Raw genomic sequence first — 18472 nt, forward strand, 5'->3', positions numbered from 1 at the left:
GCAACAGTTAGAACTGGACATAGAACAACAGACTGGTTCCAAATAGGAAGAGGAGTACGTCAAGGCTGTATATCGTCACTGTGCTTATTTAACTTGTATGGAGAGTACATTGTGAGAAACGCTGGACTGGAAGAAACACAAGCTGGAATCAAGATTGCCGGGAGAAATATCGATAACCTCAGATATGCAGATGACACCACCCTTATGGCAGAAAGTGAAGAGGAACTAAAAAGGCTCTTGATGAAAGTGAAAGAGGAGAGTGAAAACAGTTGGCTTAAAGGTCAACATTCAGAAAACGAAGATCATGGCATCCGGTCCCATCACTTCATGGCAAATAGATGGGGAAACAATGGCTGACCTTATTTTTCTGGGCTCCACCGGATAGGCCTTCACTTTCCAATTCAGGGGGTGTAGGTTCAATCCCTGCTCGGAGAACTAAGCTCCCATATGCCCCCCCCCAAAAATCCTGAAATATAAAACAGAAGCCATATTGTAATGCATTCAATAAAGACTTTTTTAAACAGAAGACTTGGAGCATTTGGAGGAGGAAGGGGTAGCACACAGAAGGAAAATAGGACATTGTCTCAATTGTTGTTCACGCCCTCAGTCGTGTCTGACTCTTTGTGACAGCATGGACTGTAGCTCCGCCAGGCTCCTCTGTCCATGGGATTCTCCAGACAAAAATGCTGGAATGGGTTGCCATTCCCTCCTCCAGGGGATCTTCCCAGCCCAGGGGTCAAGGCCGAGTCTCCCGCATTTGCAAGTGGATTCTTAAGTGTCTGAGCTATCAGGGAAGCCCGCTCGTCTCAGTTACTATGCTTAATTTTGGCATGGAAACGTGTGCTGGTACAAGGTATTACGTGGTTGGTTCTGCTTCCCAAGTTGGGTGATGAACATTGTTTTGGTCACTTTTGTCCAACTGGTATACTAGTGTAGTAAGATTGAAAGGGAATATCCACAGGTGCATTTAGAAAGAAAAGATGAACCTTCCTTCGTGGTAGGAGGAATGATCTAGTTACTATTGCATGGAACATAAAGCAGAAGCTGACTCATCGGACAAGACCCTGATGCTGGGAAAGACTGAGGGCAGGAGGAGAAGGGGGCGGCAGAGACTGAGGTGGTCTGATAGCATCACTGACTCAGTGGACGTGAATTTGAGTTCAACATCTCGAGGAGATGGTAAAGGACAGGCAAGCCTCGCATCCTGCAGTCCATGGGGTGGACTGAACGAGAACAAATTCTGAAATCACAGACAATTATCTCAGAGGTCCTTCCTCGCTGCAGTGATGATGGCTCGAATGAAACGCCAGAAAGAAATACTTTGCCCCTTGTATATACAACTGGGACAAAAATGTCCCCATATGCAAACACTCTATAAAGAGCACACCCTACAAAGAGAATGTTCCACCATCACCATTAACAAAATTAGCCAGTGGTCATTATCCTGGGATTTGTGGTACATTTAATACGGTCCTGATTAGATTCAAGAAATGAACAATGAGGCCTAATTGATGAAAAACAGGCTATAATTTTGTGCTTTTAATATAATGGCCACTGGCCAGATACAGACAAAGGGAAGAGGGTTTGGTTTGTTACTTTAGATCCGTTTTCCCCATCCTCCTCGAAAATAGCCGTGATTTACAGTTTTAATATATTTTTCACGCACAATTAACATCATTGTTGCCAGATTTACGGAAGAGCTAGGAATGTGAAGCTGCAGTGATTTATGTGGGATGCGTGAAAGAGAATTAATGGCACCAGCAGCCAGAGCTTAATGGGAAAACGCTGAAGCTCAAAATCTTAAAAATGAAAATAAAGTCGCAAAAACATCTCTGCTTTGTGTAAGCGTCTGGCCTTCGTGGGGGCTTCCCCAGAGGGCGCTGGCACTAGGGAATCCAGTAGCTAGTGCAGAAGAGGAAGGAGACTTGGGTTCAATCCCTGGGTCGGGAAGAACCCCAGGAGAAGTGCATGGCAACCCACTCCAGTATTCTTTCCTGGAGAATCCCATGGACAGAGGAGCCTGGCGGGCTACAGTCCATGGGGTCACAAAGAGTTGCCAACCACTGAAGTGACTTAGCACACACACCCGGGCCTTGTAGATGCCTCTTTTTACTCTTTGCAAACCCATGGATTATACAGTCCATGGAATTCTCCAGGCCAGAATATTGGAGTGGGTGGCTATTCCTTCTCCAGGGGATCTTCCCGACCCAGGGGTCGAACCCAGGTCTCCCACATTGCAGGTGGACTCTACCAGCTGAACCACAAGGGAAGCCCCTTTTTAAACAACAGTAGTGAATTCACACTGAGGACTTCTCTCCATTTCAGAAGATTTCTTGTGGGCTTTCCATATGGGAAACTCTGTGATAAGAGGGACTCAGGGAAAATCCAGTGATGAGATGGACATTTGTAGAAAGAAATGTGGCATCAGGGAGTGTTTTAAGAATGAGAAACCTTTTTTTTTTTTTTTTGCACAATTGGTACAGAAACTGACAGCCAGGTATTGGATAGACAAATAGGTCTTCAAATTGAAGCATAGTACATTATGGAGAAGGCAATGGCCACCCACTCCAGTGTTCTTGCCTGGAGAATCCCAGGGATGGGGGAGCCTGGTGGGCTGCCATCTCTGGGGTCGCACAGAGTCGGACACGACTGAAGCGACTTAGCAGCAGCAGCAGCACACTTGCAGGTATACGGCAAAGCGATTCGTTTGTGTATTTTTTTCAGATTCCTTTCCATGACAGGCTGTTATGAGACAGTGGATATACTTCCCTGTGCGATACAAATACGTGTTTGCTGGTTTTCTGTTTTCTGTATAGTCGTGGGTATCTGTTGATCCCAGACTCCTAATTTATTCCTCGTCTCCTTCCCCTTTGTAACCGTTTGCTTGTTTTCTACGTTGGTGAGTCTGTTTCTGTCCTATAAATATATTTCAGTGTTTTTTCATATTGTAGATTCCACAGACAAGTGATATCGTATGGTATTTGTCTTTTTCTATAAGAATTCCTTCACTTAGTATGAACATCTCTACGTCTGTGTTCCTGCAGATGGTTATCATTGCATCCTTTTTCATGGCTCAGTAATATCCTATCGTATCTATGAACCACATCTTTATCCATTCATCCATTGATGGGCACTTGGGTTGCTTCTGCAAATAGGTTTTTGTAGACATTTTAGTATATATAAAAAAATTGTCAGTCTTGGGTGCTTGTGAATGACTTTGTTATGTTTTTTTTTTTTGTTTTTGAGAGAGAGGAAGGGGACCTTTTCACTGAATCTTGGAAATTTTACTGAAGGAGGACGTGGCAACCCATTCTAGTATTTTTGCCTTGGAAATCCCATGGACAGAGAAGTCTGGTGGGCTACAGACCCTGGAGTCATAAAGAGCTGGATACAGCTGAACACATAGGCATGGGAGATTAAAATACATTTTTGGCAGGAGGCGCACCCGTAGACAGATTTCTTGACTTTTCGCACGCCTTTGTTTGAGTCGAGCAGCAACTGAAACTCCTTTTAAGCGCAAAGATGTGACCTCCTACGCATGACACCTGTTCTCTTTTAATGGAAAGGGAGACATTTTGCAAAAAAAATAATAATAATAATAATAAGGACAAGGTAAAGACCTTGCCAGAAAATATTCAGCTATCTGTGAATTTAGCGTTTTGGAGCGATGATTATACTTAGGGAAGCCTGCTGGTCTATGTAGATCATAAATGTAGACAGGCAAAATCCTGCGTCAATCCAGTGGGTTCAACGAAACTTGTTTCTAGAATGCCTTCTCCCCGACTGTGACCTCAAAGCTCCCTCCTGTCTGTAATGGCAGGTTTTCTCTGATTTGCAATGCTCTGTTCTGCCCCGTTTACATCGGATGACCTGCTTTCCTTCTAAATCCACCGCAAGCAGGAGTCTAGAAACAGGGCTGTATTCCTCTCCAAGAGTCTTCAAAGTTGCTAATGCTGGGGGCATTCAAAGTATAGCTGAGGCTTATGATCCGTAAATTGAGACCCGTCTCTGCCTGAATATGAGACTTGTCTTTTTTCTCCCTCTCTCTTTGAAGGGACGACTTCAGTTTTCTCTGCAGCTGCTGTACTTTACAGCATCAATTCCTCTTCGTTCTCCTAAAACTCCCCGAGCTGCAGGATGGGGTGAAATGCCCACACACACAGTGTTGGAGGGTTTGCAGATTGTCCTAGTCTTCTCAGGAGAAAGCACAGCAGTAGGTAGCAAATGCTAGGAACACATCACACGACACGGGAGTTTTATCCTCAGGAAGAATTTGGGCATGTGCAGAAAGACCCAGGTAGAAGGCATTTTCATAGCCAAGCGCTTAAGATGGCAAGAAGGAAAAAGAAAATGGACACACCGTTTTTCACAGTCTAGAATTTGTTATGCAATTAGAGATACAATATAAGCGTGGGATATCAGCCATTAGAAAGCCATTATAGGGTAATGTTTAGTGACACGGTGGAAACAAAGGGGGTTGTTACGTCAAAAGCATCTTAATCGTATCAATTCCTTCCGTTGCACTTCCAGTGTTTTTAAGTTGCCTTGTACAATCGACTCTGGGGCGTCTCAGGTTTATTTCTTATTATGACAAGAATAGAAAGCAATGACAGGCTGACACAGTGGATTTTGAGAATATTGACAGTGGTGTCAATACAAGACCCTGCTGGCTTCCTTCATCCTTCAGGTTACATCCCCTTTAGGGACCCCATGTCTTGGCTTTCTAGCCATAGGGGGCCAGGCACACAACTCAGCATGCTCTGCTTAAAGAAAAATCAGCCATAAATTTTTTTTATTTTAAACATTTCTTTTTTTTTTTTTAGTTTATTTTTTAAATTTTAAAATCTTTAATTATTACATGCGTTCCCAAACATGAACCCCCTTCATTTCAAGTGTGTTCTCCCAATTCCCTGCCATCGTTTCCACCACGTCTGAAGCAAGGAAAAAAAAAAATGAATATTTTTCATTTATCAGTAATCCCTCAACACTTTCTTTTTTTTCTCCTTCCTTAAATCTTTTTGTGAAGGACATATTGAAGAAATACTAGTTTATTTCAAGGTCATGAGATGTTTGTCTTACATAGGAGTTTGGAAATGCTAGAGTTCATCCCTGCGTTTTTTTCTATGCGGATTTTATTTGTAAGTATGGTGTGAGGTAGGGATCTGATGTTATTTTCCTCCAAATGGTGAACAAATGTTTTCAAGACTGAAGATAAACAGTGTGCATCTTTAGCCAGTGATTTGTAGTGTTACCTTGGGTCCAGATAGGGCAAGATGGCGCACGCACAGAGGGGTGTGTTGAAAGATGTGTGTGTGTGTGTGTGTGTGTCTTCTATTTCTTCAGTTCTGTCTGACTCTGTGTGAGCCCGTGGACTGTAGCCCACCAGGCTCGTCCGTCCATGGGACTCTGCAGGCAAGAATCCTGGAGTGGGTTGCCATTCCCTTCTCCAGGGGATCTTCCTGACCCAGGGATAGAACTAGGGCTGCATTGCAGGCAGATTCTTTTCTGTCTAAGCCACCAGAGAAGCCCAGTAAAGTAAACTAGGAGTCAAACAGAACAAATAATCTGTGTTTTTCTTCTTCACCCATTCTCTTCCTTCTTTGTAGTTGTTTATGTTTCCCCGTACAGGAAGGATCAGTGTGACAAAATCTGTAAAATTCTGCTGGCTTTGTTGAAAGCTGTATTGAGTTGAAGAATTTAAAAAAAAAAAAAAAGATACTTTTCCAAATTCTTGAAGCCCCCATGTATAAATTGGTAGAGTTCAGCACTTACTGAGTTCTTATTTTAACTGTGTTAAAATGATATCGAAGGTAACTTATTTGGGGGGTACATGTTATCTTTTTTCCTATGTCACTTCCTGCTTCTGATACAAAATGGTATCTTGACTCTTGATACGTTATGAATATATATTGAGCGATCGTTCTGAGTCGTCTACTCTTCTGAGTGACTTACCAATTAAAGTGCTTGTGGCTAAGGAAGCTCATTTAGCCTCCAGTCTGCGCTACACAGCAAGACAAGCCGCTGTATTGAGAAGCCAGAGCATCGGGACTGCATAGTAGCCTCCACTCCACACTTTGCTCTTTTTTTTGCAGAGAAAGTCCACACACAGCAGCAAAGACCCAGTGCAGCCAAATATAAAAATAAATACATAATAAATAGATTTTTAAAATTGTGATATTGACTAGAGGGTTGTTTTTTCTTTTCACAAATGGCTATTACCAGATAAAAGAGATTACCCACAATTTGCAGTGTTTTAGCAAGTTATTAAAGAATTTTTTCTAAACTCTAAATAGGAATTTTGAATATTGTAAAAAAAATAAAGTAAAAGTCTTGGCATGTCTACAGTTGATTACATGACATCTTTCTATTTTTTTCTCTTCACCCGGTTTAATAATCTCTTTTTTCCTATTAATGTATTTTGAAAATAGCCCCATGTTGATCATGGTGTGAACTTTTAAAAAATGGTGAGTGCTCTATTAAGTCTGGTTTCTCAGTGTCTCACTTACGATATCTGCATCTGTACATGCATCATGATTTGATTTAAAATTGTATTTGAATTCGATCTACTTTTGGCAACTGAAAAAAAAATTTGTTCTTGCTGTTTCATCGCTGAGTCCAGTGTGACTATTTTGCGACCCTATGGACTGTAGCCCACCAGGCTCCTCTGTCCCTGAGATTTCCCAGGCAAGAATACTGGGACAGGTTGTCATTCCGTTTCCCACGGGATCTTCCTGATTGAGGGATCGAACCCGGGTCTCGTGCGTTGCAGGCAGACTCGTTACCATCTGAGCCACCAGGGAGGTTGCAAGTTCAAGTTACTTTTATAAAAATATTTTGGCTGCTTCCTTTCATTTTATCTTTTCTGAACAAATGTCAACACAAAGGATTGTTAGCAGTTGCCTGAAAGTTATCTTGATTGGAGCGTTTTATGTGGGAATTCGTTTTTATTTACAATAGTCTTTAGTTAGTTTCAGTTCAGTTCAGTCGCTCAGTCGTGTCTGACTCTTTGCTACCGCATGGACTGTAGCAAGCCAGGCCTGCCTGTCCATCACCAACTCCCGCAGCTTGCTCAAACTCATGTCCATTGAGTCGGTGATGCCATCCAACCGTCTCACCCTCTGTCGTCCCCTTCTCCTCCCGCCCTCATCGGTGTTTAAGATGGTGATGGACAGGGAGGCCTGGTAAGCTGCAGTCCACAGGGTCGCAAAAGAGTCGGACGCGACTGAGCAACTGAACAACGTCAAACTTTTCTTATTTTTTCTCAAATATTTAGTTACGAGCGACTGAACAAGAAATGTTTATCTTTTCGCAAATATTTATTTCAATTTAAGTTTTTTAGCATCACTGATTATATCATTGAAAGATTTGTTTTTTCCAATTCTTTTCTATTTTTTTTTAATCACTTACTCAGTCCAAGCTTGGTCTGCTCACCTCATGAGAGGCCGGTGAATCCCAGAGTTGAGGTGTTGAGGCAAGGAAGAGGCTTTAACTGGGGAACCAGCAGACCTAGAAGACCACTGGCTAGCTCCTCAGAATAACCATCTGATTGGGGTCTGGATGCCAGGTTCTTTTATAGATCAGAGAGAAAGAAGCAATGTGGTTCAAAGGTCAAAAGGCAAACTAGAGAGGTAGAGAAAGTTGGGAATTAAAGTGAGAGGCTCTTCAGTCTTGCAAGACATCTCCAGGGGGATAGACAACCTTGGGAAGGGGTGTGTTAATCTCTCCTACTCACAGGTGGGCAGGGACAAACCCTCTCTCCTTGAGCTAAACAAAAAGGCTCTTTAGTTTATAGTCCAGCAGAGGAGCAGGGCCTCCCAGCAACCACTGAGTATGATGATAATAACAAAAGCAAGGAAAAGCAAGTCAGACAAACAGTTTCCAACTTGGAGTTAGAATTGGCTTTGCCCCTGCAACATATATGCCATTACTTCCAATGAAATCCCCCTTTGTTCATTTCCTTTCATCACGTTTTGAACTTGCTTCATCCCTCTTACCAGATGTTTGCTTACATGACTAAGCTTTGCAGTAAATTAGATTTCATGTTGCTAATTATCTCAACTGTTTTCCTGTTTCCTGTTTCACAGATTTCTACTCTTGTCTCTATCAGACATATTTTGCTATTTACTTGCATTTATTCTGTTTCTTTTATTCTAGGTTTTCTGTTTGTTTCTCTGGCTCATTTATCTCCAATCTTTCTTGTTATCTTGTAAATGTATTTCAAAGTTTTAATTATCTCTGAAAGCATTTTCTTTGGATCTGTGAAATTTGTACATGTGATGCCTTACTTATCATTGAATTTCAAGTATATTGTATCTCTACTCTAGCTTTAAAGTATATTTTCAGACAGATCCAATGTCCTAACACCTTTTGTATGCACTCAGTTGCTCAGTCATGTCCAGTTCTCTGTGATCCCATGGACTATACTCTACCAGAATTCTCTGTCTGTGAGATTTCCCAGGCAAGAATACTGGAGTGGGCTGCCCTTTCCTATGGGATGTTGTCAAGTATTGAGTTATAATTTGAATGAATTATGTATCAAAGAATATATTGGGTTATGATGATGCTTCTTTAAAGTACCACTTGCGATTTTGTCAATATTCTGTGTGTGCTTGAAAGCTGTACACACACACACACACACACACACACACACACACACACTCAAACACTCACAGACACACACACCTCTGTTTCTGCATATGCACATTTGCAAACATGTATTTTGAAGGGCATAGATTTCCATGTGTAGCTATCAGATCACATTTTATCTCCTAATTTGATCAGTTCCTAGAAGATGCTATTTTAATTTCTTATCATATTTTTTTCTTACATTTCTTGCGTCTTAAATGTTACAGGTTAACATTGTATATTAATATATGATAACACATTATCTGTTATACAGGGAAAGTGAAAGTTTCTCAGTCATTTCTGACTCTTTGCCAGCCCTGTGGTCGGTAAACTGCCAGGGTCCTCTGTCCATGGGTTTCTCTAGGCAAGAATACTGGAGCGGGTTGCCATTTCCTTCTGCCAAGGGATCTTCCTGACCCAGGGATCTCACCCAGGTCACCTGCATTGTAGGCAAATTCTTTACCCTCTGAGCCATCACGGAAGGTGACATTGTATAATATAAAATATTAAATGTAAAACTTATAAAAGTGAATTATATATATATTGGGTTGGTCAAAAAGTTTCTTCTTTTTTTTCTATACCATATCGCAGAAGAACCCAGATTAGTTTTTTGACTAACTGAATATTATTGAATTTATAAATAGATTACAGATTGCATATCTAAATATATAATTATAATTGTGATTATCATATTATAAATATAATATTTCTGAATAATACATATGTGTTACTGTTTAATAGAATGCTTTACATGGTCTTCATATAAATGTACTATATATATATATATATATATATATATTACTTTTTTTGCACACTTTGAGGCTTTGTTATGAAGGAGTTACCTAAATATGTCCGTTACATCTTTTCTCTTTTACTCCTTTCCCAGAGTTTAGTAAATCATCATGACGTTTATGATTTTTCATCTGAGATTAAATTTGCATCCCAGAAATGTTTTCAGTTAGTTTATATTCTGCTTTATCTTTTTAGTTTAGTCTGTTCTATGTCAAGTTTGCTTAGCCCTGAGTTTTAAATATATCTACTGTCAACAGCATATTGATGAAACTATTTGTGGTTCTAATCTATCATTTTTCTCCCACTTGTGTTTCTGCAGTTACATTTCCTCTACAGTCTAAATAAGTGAAAGTCGCTCAGTGTGACTGATTCTTTGCTTCCCCATGGACTAACGGTCCATGGAATTCTCCAGGCCAGAATATCAGAGTGGGTAGCCTTTCCCTTCCTTCTCCAGGGATCTTCCCAACCTAGGAGTTGAACCTGGGTCTCCTGCATTGCAGGCGGATTCTTTACCAGCTGAGCCACCAGGGAAGCCCGAGAATATTGGAATGGGCAACCCATCTCTTCTCCAGGGGATCTTCCCAACCCAGGAGTCGAACCTGGGTCTCCTGCATTGCAGGCGGATTCTTTACCAGCTGAGCTATCAGGGAAGGCCTATAATTTATGTGACTATTTTCGTGTAGTCTGTTTGCCACGCTTGCTCGGTTTTTATTTACTTTGCATTTTTTCGAAGTGAAATTGTTGAACTCTGACTTATTATCGCTACTGTTTTTTGTCATATTGCCTTTTCCTGGGGTTTGTTTTCTTCCGTCTTCCGATAGGATGGATTCGTCAAGGTTTCCTGTAACCGCTTGAATGTTAGCATCCGTAATTACATTTTACAGTGAGAGACACATCTGTTCTTAGTATTACCAATTAAATGTTTTGATAGTTGGAGATCAGGATAAGGACTAGTAGGCTTTTTGCCTGCCTCTCTTCTCAGCCCCGTCGTCCCCTACCATGCTGGATGGTAAGGGAACGTGTGGTCTAAATGACTGTTTCCTGAGACTGCTAAAGCTGTAAGCTTACTTCTGTTCTATTGATTTCTTCTAGTCCTGTGTCTCTCTTGGCAGAACCAAATCATTCCAAGAGTATTTTCCCTGAGGGCTTAATGCAGTCAATTTTATACGACTTGCAAATTTGGTTTTCCTTTTCATTTAACAGATAGATTCACTGTATATAAAGTCCCACACTTCCTTCCCTTCCCTTTAACTTGTTGAAAATAATACTCCACAGATATACTGTGTTGCTTTTTCTGTCTTGACTTGCTGTGAAAACCTCTGATTACAATGATTTCGTTTCATTCGCTCTTTTTTTTCTCACTGGAAGCTTGAAAAGTATTCTGTGTGTTCTTAATGTTCCTAAAAATCATAGTATTTGGTCCAGAAATTGATTTTTTGGTTTGGTTTTAAAAATAAGCCTGTTCTTTCACTTGTGAATTTCCCGTGCTAAGCATACATTTTTCTTTACTGCTTGGACAGTCTCAGACACTCTTCTATCCCCCTCTCCTTCCTTTTTTTTTTTTTTCCAGTTTTTTTTTCCTTTATTGAGATAAAATTCATGTAACATAAGGTTTGTCATTTTAATAATTTCAAAAGAGGCTTTGCTGCTGGCTCAATGATTAAGAACCTTCCTGCCAATACAGGAGATGCTGGGTCAATCCCTGGGTCGGGAAGATCTCCTGGAGGGGGAAATGGCAACCCACACTAGTATTCTCGCCTGGAGAATCCCATAGACAGAGGAGCCTGGTGGGCTACAGTGCACGGGGTTGCAAAGAGTCAGACACGACTGAGCGACTCAACAAGAAGAACAGTAATCATTTAAAAAGGGTGCACTTGAGTGTCCTTGAATAGAATTCCTCTCAACCTTCTTGGGCTGGTAAAGAATCTGCCTGCAATGCAGGAGATCCGGGTTTGATTCCTGGGTCAGGAAGATCCGCTGGAGAAGGTATAGGCTACCCACTCCAGTATTCTTGGGCTTCCCTGGTGGCTCAGCTGGTAAAGAATCCGCCTGCAATGCAGGAGACGCTGGTTTGAGCCCTGGGTTGGGAAGATCCCCTGGAGAAGAGAAAGGCTACCCACTCCAGTATTTTTGCCTGGAGGATTCCATGGACTGTAGAGTCCATGGCGTCCCAAAGGGTCAGACACGACCGAGCGACTTTCACTCTCAGCCTTTTAACCTGCGTTGTCTTTCGATGATCCTCCTCTGAGATGACATACAGATTCAGCCTTTGTCTTCCATGTCTTGGGATGGAGAGCATTTCTTTTTCCCATTCCTCCATTCCAGATCCTTCTGGGAAAATGACTTCATCTTTTGGCGTTCACATTGTCTTTGTTGGTTGAAAGTGTTCACTGTAGCTGGTTCTTTGACTTTGGCAGTTCCAGCACCCTATTTCTCTTGCCCGGCAACTCTCGCGACCCCCTTCAAAACTGTTCCTGTGTCTGTTGCCTTCCACTGGGGGAGGATAGTTAATATCCTTAGAGTGAAGCCTTGTGTTTACTCTAGTCATCCATCGTTCTGATAAACAGATGATTCTATCTGTTGTATTTGTTGGATTCCATCTGTCTTAGCGGTTCCTGTTTCCTAACTGGCTTTACCATATTTCCTATGAGTTGATCAGGAACAGTAAGTCCCCTACATACGAATCCGTTTACTTCAGAGAGTCTGTTATTACGTCAGAGTTGTTGAAAAGTCCCAACAAAGTTAACCTAGGTGTGCAATGAACACAGTTGCCTCTGTACTTAAACTGCTTCAGCGCTTGCTTTCTGGAATTCCTGTGCTTGAAATAAAGATCCTGTATTCCTGTATTCTATCCAGTAATGCACAACTGCTCGTTAAGGAGACTCGTGACAATGTACGCAAGACATGTGAGCTACGTTCCCGGATTGGACATGTGAACACACACGTTCGCCTCGCTGATGGTTTGCAACTTGAAGGTTTCTATGTGGGTGACTTGCTGTGTTTCCTTGGAGCCAGCAGATAACCCTGGCAGATCACTTATGTCCATTTTCTGCTCAGAAACCCTGCTCTCAGCTTGATGACTCGGGGCATATTGGAAGGGGCTGTGGATCTCCCTTAAAGGGGCTGTAGAATTTTCTGGCTCCTCAACCAAAGTCTTTATGCCCTTTTCCCTCCTGTCCCGTCTCCCTTCCAGAGGCAGGCTCTTCTCCAAGAAATCTACAAGGTTGAGTTGTAAATACATGACCTGCTGCATGGAGGGTTCAGGGAGAAAAAGTCCCAGTGTTTCATCAGCCTGAATTTCCATCATCACAGAAACCTCAGTCTTTTGCTGAAATTCGTCCTCTGTGTATGGGTACTGCATTATATCTCAGAGTTTTGGGTGAAGTAGAAACAGCTAGCTTTCTAGCTATGCCAGGCAGAGGGGAGCCGCCGTGGGCAGATGCCCTCAAGATTGTGTGTTCTGTTTAGATGGGATAGAAAGGAGTCTTGTAACTTTCAAGAAGCAGGGCGTGGTCAGCTCACAGACATCCTTCTTACGAGATGGTGATGAAGTAATCACAAGTGAGCATCAACAGCTTTCGTGTCCAACTGGTCTGCAGTCTCCATGCTTGTGGGCAGCATGAACTTACTTTATCCCACCTGGCGGGCTTTTAATAAATGCTAAACAGCTCAAAGACTTGGCTCAGAATATTATCTGTAGCCCCTGACTGTGTGTGTGCTAAGTTGCTTCAGTCATGTCAGACTCTTTGCAATGCCATGGACCGTAGCCCGCCAGGCTCCTCTGTCCGTGGGATTCTCCAGGCAAGAATAATGGAGTGGGTTGCCGTGCCCTCCTCCAGGGGATCTTCCCCACCCAGGGATTGAACCTGCGCCTCTTATGTCTCCTGAATTGACAGGTGGGTTCTTTACCGCTAGTGCTACCGGGGAAGCCACTCTATCCTGTGAGGAGGAAGTAAAGGCCCTTGACTTTGTGTAATGGCTAAAGTATTATTATTGTTGTCTTGCTTGACTATTTTCCTTTTCTTCTGCATTTCCTCACATGTGTGATTAAATACATCCTTGAACTAAAGTGTTTGCACAGAAGCAAGGCAGGGTGAGGGCCGGGGTGGGGGTGAATTCTGGGAAGGCCTCACGGGGTTCCTGCTTGGCTACGCCTCCAGTGGGAAGCCAGACCTCTGTGGAGTTCCCAGGAACCCAGGCACCTTGGGTTTTCCCAGATCTGTACCGTGAAGTCCCTGATTCAGAATCCTGGTGATGGGAAACACCATGATCCTCTGGTAACCAGAAAGGGTTAACTGTGAATTTATGCTGAATGTGTTGTTGGAAAAGACTCTTGAGCGTCCCTTGGACAGCAAGAAGATGCAACCAGTCCATCCTAAAGGAAATCAGTCCTGAATGTTCATTGAAGGGATTGATGCTGAAGCTGCAATACGTCGGCCACCTGATGTGAACGACTAACTCATTGGAAAAGACCCTGATGCTGGGAAAGATTGAAGGCGGGAGGAGAAGGGGACGACAGAGGATGAGATGGTTGGATGGTGTCACCGACTCAATGGACATGGGTTTGAGCAAACTCTGGGAGTTGGTGATGGACAGGGAGGCCTGGCGTGCTGCAGTCCATGGGGTGGCAAAGAGTCAGATTTGCCTTAGCTACTGAAGAACAGCAAAAGGCTAGGTCTGCTCCTGTGACTGTAACCCCCCATCTTGCTGCTTTTATTATTGCAGGCTATTGTTAATGTAATAGATACATTATTATGTAAACATAATGGCCTGCCTCGGGGAGATAAACTAAGCCACCCTCTTGCGAAAGACTGTGGAAAGCAGGAGGAAGCATCCCCCTGCCTGAGGCTGGCCATCCTGGGGGACATTAGCAAGAACTGAATAGTCTTTCTTACTTCGTTTCTTCACCCCACCCCACCCCCCTCTCAGATCCATAAGCAAACCTGGCAACCAGCCCATTACAAGATGATTATTCAGAGTCCCTCCGGAATGGGAGTTCCAAGGTGGCTCAGTGGTAAAGAACCCACCTGCCAGTTTCAGGAGATTCTGGAGATGCAGGTTTGATCCCTGGGTCAGGAAGACCCCCCTGGAGAAGGGAATGCCAACCCACTCCAGTATTCTTGCTTGGAGAATCCCATAGACAGAAGAGCCTGGCGGGCTACAGTCTACGGGGTCCCAGAGAGTTGGACACGACTGAGTGACTACACTTTATTTTTTATTGTGCTAAGTCACTTCAGTCGTGTCTGACTCTTTGTGTGATCCTATGGGGTGTAGCCCCGCAGACTCCTCCGTCCATGGGATTCTCCAGGCAAGAATACTGGAGCGGATTGCCGTGCCCTCCTCCAGGGGATTTTCCCGACCCAGGGATCAAACCCAAGTTTCTTACATTGACTGCATTGGCAGGTGGGTTCTTGACCACTAGCGCCACCTGGGAAGCCCATTCTTCTTTTAATTAGAATGTTGAAATGCAATCGTCTTGCAGTCTGAATCTGGATTCTAAAATAACTAAGCACAAGAACCAAATCTAAACGTGATTAATGAAGAATGTTGAGGAAATGGTGAAGGTTTAGCGTTCAAAATACAGTAGTCATCTGAGCCAGTAACACACAAACACAGCCTCCAGAATCAAGTCCCTTCCTGGTTCCACCACCTTGTCTGGGATTCTTGGGCCTTGCTTGCAGTGAGCAGGGTGACCTTGGACTCAGTAACATCTCTATCCAGTGAGGGAAACGTGGGCACTCAGTCTGAAAGCTCGCTCATCTTTCTCACCTGGGCGGTTCAGGTTCTCGGACACCCCTGTCTTGTCACTACGGAACACAGCTACTGTTTCTCTCTCCTGTTAAGCTCAGTCGCTCAGTCGTGGCTAACTCTTTGCGACCCCACGGGCTGCAGCACCCCAGGCCTCCCTGTCCATCACCAACTCCCAGAGTTTACTCAAACTCATGTCCACTGAGTCAGTGATGCCATCCAGCCATCTCATCCTCTGGTATCCCCTTCTTCTCTTGCTTTCCCAGTATCAGGGTCTTTTCCAATGAGTCAGCTGTTCGCATCAGATGGCCAAAGGATTGGAGTTTCAACTGTAACTTCAGTCCTCCCAGTGAACACGCAGGGCTGATTTCCTGTAGGATGGACTGGTTGGATCTCCTTGCAGTCCAAGAGACTCTCAAGAGTCTTCTCCAACACCACAGTTCCAAAGCATCAATTCTTCTACATAGTGGGCTCTTGTTTTCTTGTTTCATCGCTTGAGGCATGTCTGACTCTTTGTGACCCCCATGGACTGCAGCCCGCCAGGCTCCTCTGTCCATGGGTTTCTCCAGGCAAGGATACTGGAGTGGGTTGCCATTGCCTCCTCCAGGGGATCTTTCCAACTCAGGGATCGCACCAGAGTCTCTTTCATTGGCAGGATGCTAAATGTTAGATTGGTCGCTGTGGATCGGAGCATTGGCTGGAAATGGAGAGTGTGGCCTGGAGGGCCCATTCAGGAGACCTCAGAAATTAGAGGTGTTTTGAAGTTATGAGATTAAATGAGTGTATGTAGAGAAGGAAGTATGGTCACTGAAAAATAAGGAGGAAGGGGAGGAAAGAAGGAGAGGGAGAGAGAGACATGGAAGGAGTGAAACTTCTGTAATCCAGAACCATCATGCCAATTATTTGGAACACGAGTGGTTTCTCTTCCTTCCGGTGGTGAGTTGGTTTCTGCCTTGCTTTCCTGCCGCGTCATCCTCATTCTAGAATCCAAGCCGAGGGGACTCAGGAGACCAGGCTGACCACACTGGGGAAACTGGCAGTCGTCCTTGAAGCTTCTGCTCCGATGTGGGATATGTCATGTTGAGAGAGTCAGCATGAGTTGGGTCTAGTTGAGCTGCCTAGAGTCAATTTCTAGGTAGGTTGATAAGACATCCGGAGTCCCCAAGGAGGAGAGAGAGTTCTGGAGTTCTTGAGGAGGAGATAAGGGGTCTGGAATCCTCAACGAGGAGGAAAAGACAAAGGTTTTTTCCAACATTCCTTAGACTCAGTCACTTCCCTTGTGGCTCAGCTGGTTAATAATTCACCTGCAATGCAGGAGACCTGGGTTCTATCCCCGGATTGGGAAGATCCCCCGGGGAAGAGAAAGGCTACACACTCCAGTATCCTGGCCTGGAGAATCCCCTGGACTGTATAGTCCATGGGGTGGCAAAGAGTCAGACCTGACTGAGCGATTTTCCCTTTCTTTCTAGTCTTGCCACATAAAACATTGTTTTCTTTAAGGTGGTAATTACAGAACAAGCCAACTCAGTTTCACCTCTGTACTAAGGATTAGGTAACAGCAAGGTATCCTTGCTTGAGGACAGGTTCCTCTTCTTGAGAACCTTCTGACTAATCCTGTCATCTTAAAATGTATATTATGGGAGTGGGCCTGGTAAGATCTTTCTATTGTTAGTTCCAATCCTCTCATCTGAAACTATAAATGGTGGGAGTGGCTCTAGGAAGATCTTTACAACCTTGAGACATTCTTTTCATATATTGTAATAACCAGTTTAAAAAGTATATAGCTCCTTAGCAAGGGGGTACTCTCTGTCCCTCTTCTGATGTTGATGTCAGAAGTTTTGTCTGTCCCTTTTTATACTTTAATAAAACTCTGCTACACAAAAGCTCTGGAGTGGTCAAGCCTGGTACCTGGTTTGTCCCGAAGGTGAATCTTCTTCTAGAGATCACGAGTCCAACACTGTTCACTGCAAGCTGTCAGTGTCCACGCTCAAATCTCTGGCTCCACGCTGCAAGGAGCCAGCCAGTGGCTCTTGATGGAGACTAAACAGGAAACGTGTTGCAGCCGGCATGCAATGTATGCAGAGTTTCAGAGGGAAAAAAACAGAAATAGGAACTGACTGTGCTAAACGCACCAGTTGAGAGTAATTATCCAGAGATCGCAGGTGACTGACCACTGTGACCGTCGCTTGGAGGTCACGGTGACCTTGCTTTGTCGCGGCTAAAGCTGCTTTGAAGAGGCCTCCAAAGAGTCAAGAAAACCAACGGACGAGACTCCGCTCAAGGAATTGTGCCGTGTAAATAGCGGCACATGGGTGGGGCCGTCTGTTAACTGTGGGTCTGAGGCGGGAAGGGTGTGAAAAGTGCAGGGTTTTTCCAGGTGCAGAAGGTTAGAGCAGGTTTGTGGGATGAACTGAAGCGGGGGTGAAGATACAGGATGGGAGACTTGCGTGATGGTCCTGCACTTCCACTTGAGTGACGGTCCTGTGGCCCAGCATTTCCACTGCAGGGGCTGAGACTTCCACGCCTGCTGAGATGCCACGTGTTGTCTGGTCCAGCCAAAGGGAAAAATAAAAGATACAGGATGAAAGAGACAGCTGCAGCATGATGTCAGTGAGTTCAGTGGGCTGGATGGTCCCATGGAGTGGGGAGCTCACAAAGACGGGACCTTTCCATGCGTGCCTGAGACGCTCAGGGTGACGGGGACTCTTGGTTGAGAAGCAGGAGGCTGGGCTGCTGGGACATTTGGAGGGGTATTCTTCTGATTGTGTGTGCTTTCTCCCATCTGTCCCTGAGAGCAAGGCTGTGGAGGGGCTGGCACAGAGAGTGTGGAACAGACCGTTAGGAGAGAGGGTTGATGAGACCGTGGTGTGACAGGCGATGGAAAGACGTCTGTGTCCTGCTCATGTGCCCAGCAAGGGGGGACAGCAGGAGCTGGAGGGAGCCTTCCAGAAGGATGGATCTGAAACCTAATGTGGGCAGGCTCATGTCAGGTAGGGGAGAGGAAAGGCTAGGAAGCTTCGTGCCTGATTGGTTACTTATGTACTTATTTTGTGTTGAAGTATAGTTGAGTTACAATGTTATATGAGTTTCAGATGTATAGTGTAATGATTCTGTATTTTGTAGTTTATGGTCGATTTAATGTTATAAAATATTGGCCATATTCTCTATGTTGTATAATGTTGTTCAGTTCCACAGTTGAGTCCGACTCTTTGCCACCCCATGGACTGCAGCACGCCAACCTTCCCTGTCATTCATGAGTTGGCTCAAACTCCTGTCCATCGAGTCGGTGATGCCATCCAACCATCTC

The 18472-nt window shown here is 44.0% G+C and overlaps 1 protein-coding gene across 5 annotated transcripts in view; it reads left to right on the plus strand.

Annotated features, from left to right (window-relative positions):
• Window positions 1-18472, plus strand: part of NLGN4X (neuroligin 4 X-linked) — a 311861-nt gene that overhangs the window by 33410 nt on the left and 259979 nt on the right. The window contains exon 2 of one of the 5 annotated variants that reach the window (XM_068962332.1): window positions 7193-7211. The exons of the other annotated variants lie outside the window; for them this stretch is intronic. Within the exon in view, the coding sequence (XP_068818433.1) occupies window positions 7193-7211 (19 nt within the window). The remainder of the gene's footprint in view (window positions 1-7192; window positions 7212-18472) is intronic. 5 annotated transcript variants of the gene reach the window in all.

The sequence above is a fragment of the Capricornis sumatraensis genome, chromosome X (assembly GCF_032405125.1).
Source record: "Capricornis sumatraensis isolate serow.1 chromosome X, serow.2, whole genome shotgun sequence".
NCBI classification, from domain to species: Eukaryota; Metazoa; Chordata; class Mammalia; order Artiodactyla; family Bovidae; genus Capricornis; species Capricornis sumatraensis.